This window comes from Carcharodon carcharias, chromosome X (genome assembly GCF_017639515.1).
Source record: "Carcharodon carcharias isolate sCarCar2 chromosome X, sCarCar2.pri, whole genome shotgun sequence".
Taxonomy (NCBI): Eukaryota; Metazoa; Chordata; class Chondrichthyes; order Lamniformes; family Lamnidae; genus Carcharodon; species Carcharodon carcharias.
The window spans coordinates 1,181,213-1,197,776 of NC_054507.1; the positions used below are offsets into that span (position 1 = coordinate 1,181,213).

At 42.9% G+C, this 16,564-nt stretch overlaps 1 protein-coding gene across 2 annotated transcripts in view; it reads left to right on the plus strand.

Moving 5' to 3' along the window:
- Window positions 1–11,444, plus strand: part of tfcp2 (transcription factor CP2) — a 100,442-nt gene extending 88,998 nt beyond the window's left edge. Inside the window, exons 10-12 of one of the 2 annotated variants that reach the window (XM_041180344.1) lie at window positions 6,694–6,759; window positions 7,289–7,382; window positions 11,350–11,444. In XM_041180344.1, coding sequence (XP_041036278.1) covers window positions 6,694–6,759; window positions 7,289–7,382; window positions 11,350–11,444 — 255 coding nt within the window. The remainder of the gene's footprint in view (window positions 1–6,693; window positions 6,760–7,288; window positions 7,383–11,349) is intronic. The other variant, XM_041180345.1, reaches the window with a different exon arrangement.
- The last annotated feature ends 5,120 nt before the right edge of the window (window positions 11,445–16,564 follow it).

A 16,564-nucleotide genomic window follows, 5' to 3' on the forward strand; every position in this document is an offset into this window, starting at 1 on the left:
GGTGAATTTGCAGGTGGTGGTGTTCCCATGCAGCTCCCTTGTCCTCCTAGGTGGTAGTGGTCGTGGGTTTGGAAGGTGCTGTCTAAGGAGCCTTGGTGAGCTCCTGCAGTGCATCTTGTAGATGGTACACACACTGCTGCTACTGTGCATCGGTGGTGGAGAGAGTGAATGTTTGTGGATGTGGTGCCAATCAAGCGGGGCTGCTTTGTCCTGGATGGTGTTGAGCTTCTTAAGTGTTGTGGGAGCTGTACTTATCCAGGCAAGTGGGGAGTATTCCATCATACTCCCCACTTGTGCCTTGTAGATGGTGGACAGGCTTTGGGGAGTCAGGAGGTGAGTGACTCTCCGCAGGATTCCCAGCCTCTGACCTGTTCTTTTATTCACAGCATTTATATGGCTGGTCCAGTTCAGTTTCTGGTCAATGGTAACCCCCCCCCCCCTGCCCCCCAGGATGATAGTACAGGATTTAGTTATGGTAATACCATTGAATGCCAAGGGCGATGGTTAGATTCTTTCTTGTTGAAGGTGGTCTTTGCCTGGAACTTGTGTGACACAGATGTTACTTGTCACTTATTAGCCCCAGATTGAATCCTTGCTGCATACTGGCACAGACTGCTTCAGTATCTGAGGAGTCGCGAATGGTGCTGAACATTGTGCAATCATCAGTGAGCATCCCCACTTCTGACCTTATGATGGAAGGAAGGTCATTGATGAAGCAGCTGAAGATAGTTGGGCCGAGGACACTACCCTGAGGAACTTCTGCAGTGATGTCCTGGAGCTGAGATGACTGACCTCCAACAACCACAGCCATCTTCCTTTGTGCTAGGTATGACTCCATCCAGCAGAGAGTTGTCCCCCTGATTCCCATTGACTCCAGTTTTGCTAGGGCTCCTTGATGCCACACTCGGTCAAATGCTGCCTTGATGTCAAGGGCAGTCACTCTCACCTCACCTCTGGAGTTCAGCTCTTTTGTCCATGTTTGAACCAAGGCTGTAATGAGGTCAGGAGCTGAGTGACCCTGGCGGAACCTAAACTGGGCATCAGTGAGCAGGGTATTGCTGAGCAAGTGCTGCTTGATAGCACTGTTGATGACCCCTTCCATCACTTTACTAATGATCAAGAGTAGACTGATGGGGCAGTAATTGGCCGGGTAGGATTTGTGCTGCTTTTTGTGTACAGGACATAACTGGGCAATTTTCCACATTTCTGGGTAGATGCCAGTGTTGTAGCTGTACTGGAACAGCTTGGCTAGGGGCGCGGCAAGTTCTGGAGCACAAGTCTTCAGTGCTATTATCAGGATGTTGTCAGGGCCCATAGTCTTTGCAGTATCCAGTACCTTCAGCCGTTTCTTGATGTCACATGGAGTGAGTTGAATTGGCTGAAGACTGGCACCTGTGATGCTGGGGACCTCTGGAGGAGGCTGAGATGGATCATTCGCTTGGCACTTCTGGCTGAAGGTGGTTGCAAATGCTTCAGCCTTATCTTTTGCACTGAACTGCTGGACTCCCCCATCATTGAGGATGGGGATATTTGTGGAGCCGCCTCCTCCAGTGAGTTGTTTAACTGTCCACCACCATGCAGGACTGCAGAGCTTAGATCTGATCCATTGGTTCTGGGATTGCTTTGCTCTGTCTGTTGCATGTTGCCTCCACTGTGTAGTATGCAGGGCTCCAGATCAATAGTCCGATAGCGTAACTAGTGTGCTGTCATTCATTTGTCATCCAGGGCACCTATTACTTTCCAAGGAATATGCCTAAATTGTGCCTGACTGTTTTTCCCAGATTGCTGCTCATTGCTCTGTTACTGCTTTACCCTCCAATCAACTTTCCAACCTGTCTGCTTAAATCACTGAATTGAATTAGCTCTTCCCCAGTTGGCTATTTTTTTACCTTTTATGTTTTCTGGTCTCATTCCATAATTACTCTAAACCAAATTATATTTGCATTATCCCCCTCTCCTTATATTTGCATTATTGCTATCTAGATGATATTCATTTCTCAGAACCAGATACAACACTCTCTCCTTTTTGCACTAGACATATTGATCAAGAAAGTTCTCCTGTACACATGGAAACTTCTTTCCTTTCCTACACTTAACACTGTTGTTTTCCAGTCTATATTTGAGTAATCCAAGTCTCCTGCCATTACTATATTTTGCTGCACACCCTTGAAATTTGCTGACAAATTTGCTCATCTATCTCATTCCTTGGAGCTCTGTTTAAAAATAAATCTCCACAATGTAACAGTTCTCCCTCTGTTCCTCAACTTAAGCCAAATAGATTGAGTCTTGGAACCATCTCGTAAACCTGTTTCTGTTTAGAACTGTAACAAAATTCATAGTCAATACTGCCATGTTCCCTCCTCACTTTCCTCCTTTATTATTCCAGAATACTTGATAACCAGGAGTATTAAATTTGTGCCTGCAGCCCACTCACATTATGAGCACTAACATACATGTAATTTAATACCTCTTTCATCATTCTTGCTATTTCCTCAATCCAGTGCTTGCAATTTTTGGAATATTTCTAATTTTGCTTCTGTTTTATCCCCCTCTCCTTTTGACCTCATTTCTGCTATTTTCTGGTTCCCCTTCCCCTATCAAATTAGTTTAAAATCTCCCGAAACCTATTAGTTAACCTCTCAGTGGGAATAATGCAATCTGTCCATCTTGTATAGCTGCCCCTTCCCCAGACCAGTCTTAACCTTCCCGCAGACACATTTACCTGCTCAATCTTTCTGTTTCTGCACTCACTAGCACATGACACTGGGGGTAATCTGGCAGTCACTAAATTTTTGAAATTCTGTTTTTTAAAATCTTTCTTCCAGCTTTTAGCCGTTTGCCTGAAGGCCTATATCATTGGTTCGAATATGAGCCATGATTTCATGTTGTTTTCCCATCCTTGCAGAATTTCCTGCACCTGCTTGGTGATATCCATTACCCTGGCATCAGGGAGGCAGCATACCATTCAGGAATTATCAACTGTGGTTGAAGACACTTCTGTCTGTGCCCCTCACATTCATTCATTTTGTGTTCCATATTGAGATGTGTTGTTATCCCAGTGATTTCAGTTTTAGAGGGTAAACTGTTCCAAATTAGTGAGGAGAGGGTTCAAAATGTGCCCAATTCTAACTCTTTGGTGTCCTAGAGCAGTTTGAACTTGTAGATACTAGACATGTAACTCCTGCCTCTCGACCAGCTGTCTTTTTCTTCCTTTCCTCCCTGGCTGTCCAAATGAGCAATGAATAGTTTGTCTGGACACTGGCAGGTGACTTTCATTCGCATCATTACAGTGGAGCTTTAGTGTTAGTGAGTATTATTGTTGGAATTGAGACCCTCCCCCACTCCCCCAGCCTGAAACATTCCTGAAGATGCTGGTTGTTTGGCTGTGGTTTCAAAGGCACTTCCTAGACTCACCCATTTGGCAATTCTTTATGTATGATCTTAGGTGTTGGCCAGCTGGTTGACCAGTGCAGGTAAGTCTGGTAGCCACTCTTTTTATTGTTTCTTCTATCCCTTAACCCAGGACCACCATACAAGTTGTAAGAGACAGTTTTGTATAAGTGTTTCCTTGACTTCAAAAACACATCTTTGAAAAGGTTTTGAAGTTTTTGTTTGGGTTGAAGAGGGATATTTTATGAAGTGTGTTTCCTTTTTTTGGGGGCGGGGTGGGGGGGAGGGGATGGTGGAAACTGGCCTGAAACCTGCAAAAGTTTCAGTTGGCTAAGTTTATCTTGAAACCATATTGGGCAGGGGAAAGAAAAAAATTGTAAGGAATCTGGTTAAAGCAATGTAGGAGCTCCTTTTAAAAAGGGATGAGAGAGAAATGAACTTGGAGTCCTAGCATAATGCACGTGTAGGGCCCCAATTCTTCATGACAAGTTTTGAATCCTGTTTGCCAAAACCCATTAATTTGTGCAATACAGCCTGGAGAGCCAACTGCTGTCTGAGGGGCACACAAGAAGGTGAGCAACTCTGTTGTTGATCTTGAGCATTGCAAAAGAGCCCAAGACAAGGTCTGGGCATAGGCCACTTACTCGACCTCTAACATGGGGCTGATGTCGGAAAGGCTAAAGCTGAAAAATGAAATCTTAACATTACATTATTGTCATTTTTATGGGATAATATTTATAAAGGCAGCAACAAGGTTGAAAGCAGAATTCTTTTTGTATGAAATGGGGATGACAGTAAGAAAATAGAGCCATTTTAATCCATTAAATCACAGGCATAGAAACGAGTGGGAAGACCAGTTCTTTAGAACAATAAAAAGATTTGTTTTCTGATTTTGCATATTCAGCAAAATAAATCTAGTCACTGAAGTAAAATGATTCAGTATATGAGACTTTTGTGTCTAATGCAGAGCCAGCAACTTGAACCAGTTGACCAGTAGATAGCTGGATCAAAATCTCCAGTTGAGCCTTGATACAGGTGCCCAGTCTAATTGGCTTAGATTTAAAATGGGGATTTCTGATTGGAAATCAAAATCTAAACAAGTGATTGCTTAACATCACAATGATCTAGTTAAAAATAACTATGCCCACCCCAGTTTATGATTTGTCTTCCAGTTGCATCAAAGAGCACATATTACTTTGGAAGTGATTTCAGTATGTTATGTGGAGGCTGGTACTCAAATGTGTTTGCATCTTCCATATTGTATTTATTCCCAACTCTAGTCTCTTGAGTCTTTTTCATTTATACGTATATGTACATAATATAGTTCAGCACTTAATAGGTCTTCAGATGCTGATGAAGTCCTTTTGGAATGGGAAAGGGCTGGCCATGGAAATTAGTGCCAAGTCAACCTGCTGCAGTTCACTCAATAATCTGATATCTGAGCCGGCAGGCTTGCAGTAAAACACGGTCAACCAACCTGGTTTATTGGGACCTACAATGGAAACCCTGTTACAGGGGTTGGGATAAAGCTGAAAACTGATGCTGTAACTATAGGGTAATCATGGTTGGACAAACAGTGGAAAGCAGACTAGTGCTCTGTGCTGGTAAGCTTAGGGTTTTAGCATGTTAAATTATAGCAGTGTGATTGTTCACTGTTTGGGATCCTTTAACCTGGGCTTTTATCCACCTAAGCTTTAGTTCTTTGGACTTGTGTAAGTGAGATGTAGCCCTTTGTAAAAAGAAACTACCTGTGACAATTTCTCAGGGGCTTGGATTGGAAACTTTAGCACTCATCTAACCAGGGGAAAGTCGCCTAGTTTGGTCTGCTCATTTACACGACTACACAATGGTCCTGGAATGTTCTGTAAGAAAGGTACAGTGGGGCAAGATTAGTATTTTCAGATATATACTTGAGTCTTGGAACTAGTCACCATAAGGCTGAGGCATAATCTCAGCTTTACTCCTCTAAGTCAGTAGATTGTGGGTTTCAGCCTCATTTTCAACTGAGCATTCAGCCGAGACTGGTCATCCAGGGAAGTGCTAAGAGAGAGGTGTAATATTGTCAGATGAGCTGTTAAACCAAGCCCATGTCTACCTGTTTGAGCGTATTTGAAAAGCCTGTAATACTGTTCAAAGAATAACCTGGGGTTGCCCTGGTTCGTTCTTTTGACCTCCTATGCGCAAAATAGCTGCAACCTTCACCTAGAGAATGGTTGTTGTGCTTCATTGTATGTAAAGCACTGGGTTGTAATAAGGTTCTCTGAGTATAAGTTTCTTTTTAGTATAAGGTGTGCATTGATTGCTTTACACTGGTCATTAAAGCAATGTGGACTGGTATTTTTAAATTTTGCTTGGGAACAAATGGTATAGAACCATGTTATAGGTACCTTTACTCTCTAATACTTATCTGGTTCTTCCAGCGGTAGTATTCTTACCTCTGAATCTATGGTTGTGGGTTGAAGCCCCATTCCAGGACTTGGGAGCACATACTATAGGCTGACGCTTCAGTGCAGTACTGTCAGAGTGATGTCTTTCAGTCAAGAGATTAAACTGAAGCTCTTATCTAAAAATAGTTGTTAAAAACACTATGGCACGATTTGAAGAGTAGTTCTCCTGGTGCCCTGGCTAATATTTATCCTTGAGCAATACCATCAAAACAGTTTGAACGTTTATTGCACTTGTTGCTTGTGGCATCTTGCTGAGCGCAAATTGGCTGCTGCATTCGCCTATCTGCATTTCAGAAGTAATTTATTGGCCGTGAAGTGCTTTCAAACATCTAAAGGACGTGCAAGGTGTCATATCAATGCAGTTTTTCTTTCTATCCCTGATGTGATTATAATACAGTCCTAATCCAGAGACTCTTGATTCCTGCAGTATTTTCCTTTTGTATGGCTACTACAGAAATTTGGCACGTAACCAGTGATTATTGTTATCCTGATGAGGAGGAAGAATTATTGAACTGTTCTCCATCAATTTGTCCAGTAGCATTTCATTTCTCACCCCAATAACAATTGAAATCTAAATTTGCATAAACATAATGGACTTCTCGATGACTATTGGATTCTTTCAGAGAATTCACATTTGACCCTCTTCATGCTCCTGTATGATTTCAGCCCAATAATTCTATTGGATTTTCGTTAGATTTGGTAAGTGATGTTGTCTTGTCAGATATTTGGTTTCTTTCAGTTTGTATACAGTGGAAGCTGTACATGTGTGTGTACATGCATTCAAAGTGTACATGCATCCAAAGTGAAAAGCACTCTAGAATTTTGCAGAAGTTCACAAGTAACTTTTTCTTATCAGACACTGGGATCCTTTCGAAAGTGGGCTTGTCGGGAACTGTCCGTGTCTCCCGTCTCCGAAAATCAGGTAGGGGCTTTTGTTGTCAAGGTGCCAACAACCTATTTTGAGAGGCACGTTTTTGTTAAAAGCCCACAAGAACTGATCTGATGTTAGAACAAAACCTTTGACTTTGCATGATTTTTGAGCAATTTAACAAAAACTGACAGTGACCAGAAAACTTTTATAGCTGATTTATAGCTATTGCTGTTTAAATTCAGGTAAATTTAAATGCCAACTTTATCTATATATCATTGTGGCCAAGAATTCCAGTCCTTTTCCGTACCAAACATTATTTGGGCTGAAATAGTTAATGTGGTGATATTTTATACTTTCTATGGAGCATTATGGACTGTCATTTTTCCCTAGTTGGATAGTCCACAAAATGGCTCAATTTTGAACTGAGGAAGGTCACTGACACCCATTGGTACGTGGGATTAAGTAATCGACTCCAGTGGAGTTTGCACTCATCTTAGCCAGCTCCTAATGTACTCTTGGGTCATTGTATCTGTGTACATTTCAGGGCTAATGTCTAAGACTTGCAACTTTATTTTTGCAGAATCTGTTGCCAACAGCCACACCTCAGGACGCTCAGCAGTGGTTGCACAGAAATCGATTTTCTCCATACTGCAGGCTCTTCGCAAACTTCTCTGGTACCTTTTGCTTATTAACTTATTTGGATGAAAATATTTGTCACAGTTACCTGGGATGCTGGAATGGGTTGGAACACATTCCTTCCATCTTCAGGATAGAGGTTTAGGTTCAGTTGGGCCAGAAGAATTAAGTCTTTGAACTCCGTAGTGATCCTCAGTGAACTATGTTTAAAGCCTCTGCTAAGTGCCTAGTAGTATCATATGTCCATAACACAAACTTACCTTCTCATAATTTGACATTAAATTGGAAGTCTTAAGTGAGTTTTCAAGAGTGGTTGGTGTGGGAAGTGAAATATTGGACTATAATGAAGGTGCTCATCTGAGACTGAAGTCCAGATTGTAACAAGAAAGCACATTTGTTGACCGACCTTGGCATCACCTGGTGAGTTTATTTTAGGAAAGGGCCAAGCCCTGTGATCCAGGATACTGCCCAGATTGAAAAGAATAGGAGAGACAAGTAGTTTACAGCCAATACCAAATTCTCTTTCTTGAAATTGTAGATTTTAGTGAGAAGAGACAGCAGATGGAGGGAGGGAAGGAATTTCAATTTTAAAGCGAGCCTTGGAAAGAATGACCTAGAGTAGGTGATGTGATCAGTCTTGATATCAACCTCATGGGAGGCTGAGAGGAGACTGTACAAGGAGCTTAATTTGGATGACAGTTATTTCTTTGGGGAAAGACAAGAAAAGTACATAAATGCAAAACATAAGTTAAAGAAACTGAAATATGCAAGGTGAAGAGTTGTAAGGTCCCATGGACCAGAGAAATATGATGACAATATTTAAAATTGGCCAAGTCAGCAAAAGCTTTGAACCTTGGTTAGAACACATTTGTATTACTATATACAGTACTGATTTCTATGTTGTCAAAAGGGTACAGGGCACTGGAAATGTTGCAAAGAGGATTGACAAGGCTGATATCAGAACTGAGGTGGTACCTGTCATCTGGAAAAATGGAAAAACATGATACTTTCTGCTCTAGAAAGAGAAGGCTTATCTTGAAAATTATGAAAAAGATCGGAGTGTTTGATAGGATAGACATAGAGAGAATGTTTACACTAGTGGAGGAGTCCAAAACTAGGGGTCATAAATAGCTAAGTATAAGATAATCAGTAATGAAGCCAATTCAGGGAAATGGGCCTAAATGCTCTTCCAAAGCATGGCCTAAATGGCTGCCCTTCTGTTTTATATCCTATGATGCTAAGAGAAATTTCTTTACCAGAGACTGGGTAAAATGTAGAATTTGCTACTAAATGGAGTAGTGGGGCAACAGCGTTGATACATTAAAGGGGAAGCTATAGAAACACATGAAGCAGAAAGGAATAGGTTATGCTGATAGGGTTAAATGAAAAAGGACGGGAGGAAACCAGTATGGAGCATAAAAGCTGGCATTGACTTGTTCGGCTGAAAAGCTTGCATGTGCTGTACATTCTATGTAAGACGTTGAAAATGTAACCGAGAACCTGCAGCAAAACCGGCAGCAAGAATCTATGAACTCATCTGGCTGCCAAACCATCCTAACTGTTTGCTTTGCTGAGTTTGTCTTATATTTGTCACTGAATCAGAAGGCTCTGGGTTCTGTCCTGCTCCTTACTTGAACACAAGCCTCAATTGATAGTTTTGTGGAGTCGTGAGGGAATGTTGCAATGTCTGGAGATCCTCTGTCAGAAGAGATGTTATAGCTGTGCAGGTGGACAGTAACACTCCACTCCCATGGTTTTGGCAGAAGACCTCCAAGTTGTCCACTATCCAAGCCAAGATTATATCCTCAACTAACACTATCAAAAACAGTTTTTTTTCTTGCTCATTTTGGTGTAGCAAATATGCGCAAATTGACGGTTTGCCTACATAACAGTGACTGCACTTCAAAAATACTTAGTTGGATCTGCTGAATATGTGATTTAGGCGCAAAATAAATCCAGTTCTTGGTTCCATCTGGGCCAGGAAGCTCAAAAGGTTTCTAATGTTTTACCAGAGCTCCCTGGTGCTGCCGGCGGTTGGGGGAGATGGGAGGCTCAGGAAGCTACTGTTTGGTGATGAGCCTCTTTGCATATGCTGCCCTATTATAAGCACTCTTTCATAAGTCATTGAGTTGTGTGTTCAAGCCCCAATCAAGGACCGCCACTTCAGCGCAGTATGAAAGTGGTGCATTATTTTGTCTCACGTGCTGCCTTTCAGATGAGATACTAAATGATGCCAGCTCAGGTGGGCATAAGAGATTCCATGGCACTATATGAAGATGTTGAGGGAGTTGTCCCCGGTGTCCTGGTTAACATCCATTCAATAACAAGCACCACCAAAACAATTATCTGGTTGTTTGTTTAATTGCTGTTTTTAAAACTTTACTGTGCGCAAATTGGCTGCCGCATTTGCTTGCATAATAATTGCACTTAAAAATACGCCATTGGTTGTAAAGCGTTTTAGGTTGTCCTGAGGATGTTATAACGCATTATATTGATGTGCAAGTTCATTCTTCACACCATCCCCTGGGCCAAGGAGCACCCAGAGGTTTGCAACGTTATGACAGCACCCATCTGAGCTGATGGCAATTGTGGTGGGTTTCAGAATGTTGCTATTTGCCAGCTGTTATCTTTGTGTGCATGTGATGCACCTATTTTTGAAATAAGTTGTGATTTTAATAAATTGAGCAATTTTGGTCCATGTTGTCCCATTTGTGGCATTCTCCTGAGTCAAGAGGCTGTGCTTATACGACCTACTCAGGGCAGGAGTGCATAATCTAGATTGACCTTTTGGTCTATTTCTGGGCCATTGTTGCATTTTTGAAGGTACAGCCTTTCAGCAGAGATGCCAGACAAGGCTGTATCTGCCTTTTCAGCTGTTGTAAAATATACTGTGACACTAGTGGAAGAGCAGGGAGCTTTCACTGTGCCCTGACCAAAATCCTTGCCTCAAACCAACACCACCAAAAACGATTCTTCAGTTCATTTGCTGTGCGTGCAAATCGACTGCTGCATTCGCCTGCATAGCAATGTTGATTGCACTTCAAAATTAACTCATTGGTTATGAAGTGCTTTGCAGCGTCCTGAGAATGATGCACAATATAAACATAAGCCTTTTGCCAGTCTAGTCTTTTAAATACTTGAAATCATAGGTTTTCATTCTTTACTTTACTCATTTAATTGAGAAAAGGGGAAGGGAGAGCAATGTGAGCCAGTTCGTGAGCCTTTTTCTTCTGAGCTGCTAAATGAACTTGTGTGTAAGGTTGCCATGCATCTTTGGAATTTTGTTCAATTGGAAACGCGGCCACAGAAAATGGAAACTTAAACTTATTCATTGTATCTAAATCCATTTGGAAACAATTCAAGTGGAATTTGGTTTCTATTCTGGTTTGGAATGGATCATTTTTGAATTTTAAATTGTAACGTTGTAGTCACTCACATAGACCTGTATTGGAGGTTCAGTGATGTACCGTGTGGTCGTTTTATTTTCTAGAGTTTCACCTTCATGTCACCTTCAGGAGTCGTAGAGGAATATTTCAGATTTATTTTTCCCTAATTTTTTTTTTTAATGAATGCTTTTCTGGCCTCTCCTGTGAGGATGCATGGCTGCTGATGGTTAGGGTGGAGGTCATTGCAACCAGGTTGACTAGTTCACAATCAGTGGACCAGCCAGTCGTCTTCTATCCATCTTTACGGATTTTGTGCAAGGAAATTCAATAGGGTGTTCAGGGCGAGTTTAGCCTCAAACTGGTATTAAAGCATCAAGGATCCATGTGGACTTTGAGGAATAGAATTTATATATTTAGATGCGAATATTAGTTAAGAGATAACTAAGCATGCTAATTCAACATCCTGACTATTAAATAATGCTTTCACACATTCAGTTAATGTCAAAGCTATTATGGCAGTGTCCCACTGGAGCTTCATGGGACCTCTAGCTCTGTGCAAGTTTCCAACATTTTGCTACAGCACCAGGAAGTTTTGAACCTCTATTGCCTCCATCCACAGGTGGAGATCTGTTAAAGCTGACTAGGGATGACGTTATCCAAATCTGTGGTCCTGCAGATGGAATCCGACTCTTCAATGCTCTAAAAGGGAGGTAAGTGTGCCTTGCAGTTCAGCTGCAGATGTGTAGTAGAAGTCTTTGAAGGTTAATAACATTTATATTCTCAAACAGCTTCAACCTTCATTAAAGTTGCAGGTTGAGAGGGCAGGAGGAGGCAGGGAAGCAACCTCCATAGTTTTAGATAATGTTTAGAGCTAACATTTTTTCTTTTTACTTGCAACAAGTAAACAAACTAATACAAAGATGGATATTGGTATTCTGAATGTCTGCATGTTAGGGTCATCTAGGAGAGCTCTGATTCTATCCAGTGTGCCTTCAACTGCTAGATGAGGACATTTCGTGTGCCTGAACAGAATGCATGCTGTTTTAGGTAGTTACAATGCTGACAGACCTTTTCGATGTATTTGGATTTCCAAAAGGCATTCAATAAGGTTCTACATAAAAGGTCACTGTGCCAGATAAAGCTCATGGTGTTGGGGGTGATACATTAGCATGGACAGCGAATAGGGTAACTAACAGGAAACACAGTCGAGATATTTTCAGGTGGGGGAGTGCCACTGGGATCAGTGCTGGGGCGTCAATTATTTATAATCTATATTAATAACTTAGAAGAAGGGGCTGACTGTATTGTAGCCAAATTTGCTGATGCTACAAAGATAGGAAAGTAAATTGTGAGGAAGGTTTTTTAAATTCATTCATGTGATGTCGGCTTCGCTGGCTAGGCCAGCACATACTTGCCCTTGAGAAGGTGGTGGTGAGCTGCCTTCTTGACCCGCTGCAGTCCATGTGGTGTAGGTACATCCACAGTGCTGTTAGGGAGGGAGTTCCAGCATTTTGACCCAGTGAACGACAGCGATATATTTCCAACCCAGGATGGTGAGTGATTTGGAGGGGAACTTCCAGATTGTGGTGCTCCCATGAGTCTGCTGCCCTTGTCCTTCTAGATGGCAGTGGTCATAGGTTTGGAAGGTGCTGCCTAAGGAGCCTTAGTGAGTTTCTGCACTGCATCTTGTAGATGGTACACACTGCTGCCTTTGTGTATCGGTGGTGGAGGGAGTGAATGTTTGTGGATGGGGTGTCAATCAAGCAGGGCTGCTTTGTCCTGGATGGTGTCAAGCTTCTTGAGTGTTGTTGGAGCTGCACTCATCCAGGCAAGTGGGGAGTATTCCAACACACTCCTGACTTATGCGTTGTAGATGGTGGACAGGCTTTGGGGAGTCAGGAGGTGAGATTCCCAGCCTCTGACCTGCTCTTGTAGCCGCAGTGTTTATATGGCTGGGCCAGTTCAGTTTCTGGTCAGTGGTAACCTCCAGGATGTTTAGAGTGGAGAATTCAGTGATGGTAATGCCATTGAATGTCAAGCGGTGATGGTTATATTCTCTCTTGTTGGAGATGGTCATTGCCTGGCGTGAATGTTATTTGCCACTTGTCAGCCCAAGCCTGGATACTGTCCAGGTCTTGCTGCATTTGGACTTGGACTGCTTCAGTATCTGAGGAGTTGTGAATAGTGCTGAACATTGTGCAATCATCAGCGAACATCCCCACTTCTGACATTGTGATGGAAGGAAGGTCACTGATGAAGCAGCTGAAGATGGCTGGGCCTCGGACACTACCCTGAGAAACTCCTGCAGTGATGTCCTGGGACTGAGATGACTGACCTCCAACAACCACAACCAACTTCCTTTGTGCTAGGTATGACTCCAGCCAGTGGAGAGTTGTCCCCCTGATTCCCATTGACTCCAGTTTTGCTGGGGCTCCTTGATGCCACACTCGGTCAAATGCTGCCTTGATGTGAAGGGCAGTCACTCTCACCTCACCTTAGGAGTTCAGCTCTTTTGTCCATGTTTGAACCAAGGCTGTAATGAGGTCAGGAGCTGAGTGGCCCTGGCGGAACCCAAATTGGGCATCAGTGAGCAGGTTATTGCTAAGCAAGTGCTGCTTGATAGCACTGTTGATGACCCCTTCCATCACTTTACTGATGATGGAGAGTAGACTGATGGGGCGGTAATTGGCCGGGTTGGATTTGTGCTGCTTTTTGTGTACAGGACATAACTGGGCAATTTTCCACATTGCTGGGTAGATGCCAGTGTTGTAGCTGTACTGGAACAGCTTGGCTAGGGGCGCGGCAAGTTCTGGAGCACAAGTCTTCAGTACTATCGCCGGACTATTGGCAGGGTCCATAGCCTTTGCAGTATCCAGTGCCTTCAGCTGTTTCTTGATATCATGTGAGGTAAATCGAATTGGCTGAAGACTGGCACCTGTGATGCTGGGGACCTCCGGAGGAGGCCGAGATGGATCATCCACTTGGCACTTCTGGTTGAAGCTTGTAGCAAATGCTTCAGCCTTATCTTTTACACTGATGCCCTGGGCTCCCCCATCATTGAGAGTGGGGATATTTGTGGAGCCTCCTCCTCCGGTGAGTTGTTTAATTGTCCACCACCATTCATGACTGGATGTGGCAGGACTGCAGAGCTTAGATCTGATCTGTAGGTTGTGGAATCGCTTAGCTCTGTCTGTCACTTGCTGCTCATGCTGCTTGGTATGCAAGTAGTCCTGTGTTGTAGCTTCACCAGGTTGACACCTCATTTTTAGGTATGTCTGGTGCTGCTCCTGACATGCCCTCCTGCACTCTTCATTGAACCAGGGTTGATCCCCTGGCTTGATGGTAATGGTAGAGTGGGGGTTATGCCGGGCCATGAGGTTACTGATTGTGTTCGAGTACAATTCTGTTGCTGCTGATGCCCCACAGCGCCTCATGGATGCCCAGTATAGAGTTAATAGATCTGTTCTGAATCTGTCCCAATTAGCATAGTGCTGGTGCCACACAACATGGAGGGTATCCTCAATGTGAAGGCGGGACTTCATCCTGTAGGATTTGGCCAGCTCGGTCAGTAGTGGTGCTACCGAGCTACTCTTGGTGATGGACATTGAAGTCCCCCCCCCACCCAGAGTAAATTCTGTGCCCTTGCCATCCTCAGTGCTTCCTCCAAGTGGTGTTCAGCGTGGAGGAGCACTGATTCATCAGCTTTGGAGGCGGTGGGGTGGGGGGGGGGCGTGGAGTACGGGTAGTGTACGTGGCAATCAGAGGGAGGTTACCTTGCCTGTGTTTGACCTGATGTCATGGGGTCCGGAGTCGATGTTGAGGTATGCCAGGGTAACTCCTTCCTGACTGTATACCGCTCTGCTGCCACCTCTGCTGGGTCTGTCCTGCTGGTGGGACAGGACACACCCAGGGATAGTGAGGGTGGTGTCTGGGACTTTGTCTGTAGGTTGATTCCATGAGAATGCTTGACCAGCCTGTGGGACATCTCTCCCAATTTTGGCACAAGCCCCCAGATGTTAGTAAGGAGGACTTGGCAGGGTCATCAGGGCTGGGTTTGCCATTGTCGTTTCTGGTTCCTAGGCCCATTTGCACTGGCCTTTGACATTTAATGAGTTGCACCCAAAACTCCTCTTGATCCTGCAAAGCTGATTGATCTGTGTATTTTCCCCAATGTTTTAATTTGATTGGGAGTGTGAATAGAATAAACTTAAATGTTGTTGCTTTCTGCCCTGACACCAGGGACAGATTAAATACTTTGCAAATCTGTTGAGTGATTGGTCCCCCTAAGATTTTGTCCCATTGAAATAGTTGCTAAGTTTAGTTCCAAGTACATCAAAAATGGTAACTTCTGCTATTGCAGGAAACTATGGTGAATAGAACTTTTTGGTACCAGTTTCTTGTGCCAAATGAAACTGAATAACTCTGTTGATTTTAAAAATGAAAAATGATTGCGGACCTAATACCCTAAATTAATCCAGAACGTGGAAGAGAAAAATAACACAGAATCACAGAATTGTTACGGTGTAGAAGGAGGCCACTCGGCCCATCGTGTCTGCAGCAGCTCTCTGAACGTTTTAACTTAGTGCCAATCTCCTGCCTTTTCCCAGTAACTCTGCACGTTGTTTCTATTTAATCAATCATCCAATGCCCTCTTGAAAGCCTCAGTTGGAACTTCCTCCACCAGACTTCCAGGCAGTGCATTCCAAACTCTTAACTACTCGCTGTGTGAGAGTTTTTTCTCACCTCACCTTTGCTTCTTTTGGAAAACATTTTAAAACTGTGCCCTCTGGTTCTCGATCCGTTTATGAGCAGGAACAGTTTCTCCTTATCTACTCTGTCCAGACTCCTCATGATTTTGAAAACTTCTATCAAGTCTCCTCTTAGCCTTCTCCTCTCCAAGGAAAACAGTCCCAACTTCTCCAATCTTTCCTCATAACTGAAGTGTCTCATCCCTGGAACCATTCTCATAAACACCATGAAACTGAAGATTGTGTGTGGATCCAAGTGATTGAGTCATGTACTGGAGAGAGCAAGGAAGGAGGAAAACTGCATCTCGAGCTTTTCAAAATAAAATATTTTGGTGTAACTGGTCAGACTTTTAGAAACCTCACTACAAAATCCTGTTGTCAATTGCGTTTTGAGTTCCTTTTGAAGCTTGAATGGTGCGTAATTTTAGGTGCTAAAAATAGACTTTGCGTATCGAATAGCACTTTTTAGTTGGTGTGATTGTACCTTTTGAGACAATTGACAAAATGCATATTACCTAAATGTTCGTGCTTTGGGAACAAAAACTGTATTTAGCCCTTAGAAATAGTGACTGGTGGGTGCAGTACCCAGTTTCATGATTGCTCTTGAAGACTTCTGTAGCATTAATGCATGAAATAAATTTGCTTTTTTTTTTAGGTGAATTTATGATTTGAGTTCTTAGAAGTGTGGAGTTGTACACACCCAGACTCCTGTCTCCATACTTAATCACCAATTACCAGTTGTGATATGCTTTTATGATCCTATATTGAATTGTTTAGTGGCAGTGATTCGGTCAACAAAAATTATGAAGCAATTTTTAAGAATAACATACAATTGGGCCATCAGATTTTATGGGGGCAGGAAATCACTTGTTTAATCTGTAGGTTAGGGCAAAACAAGTACAGCACAAAAACTGTTTTGTACAGGAAAGGAGGAAACAAAGCGAGAACTTGCATCTATATAGCATCAAGCCACATATTTCCAAGTGTTGTAAATCAATTTACATTCAGTGAACTGCAGCCACTGTTACACACAATAATGCAGCAGCCACTTTGAATGTAGCAAGATTCCACAAAATCAGCTGGATT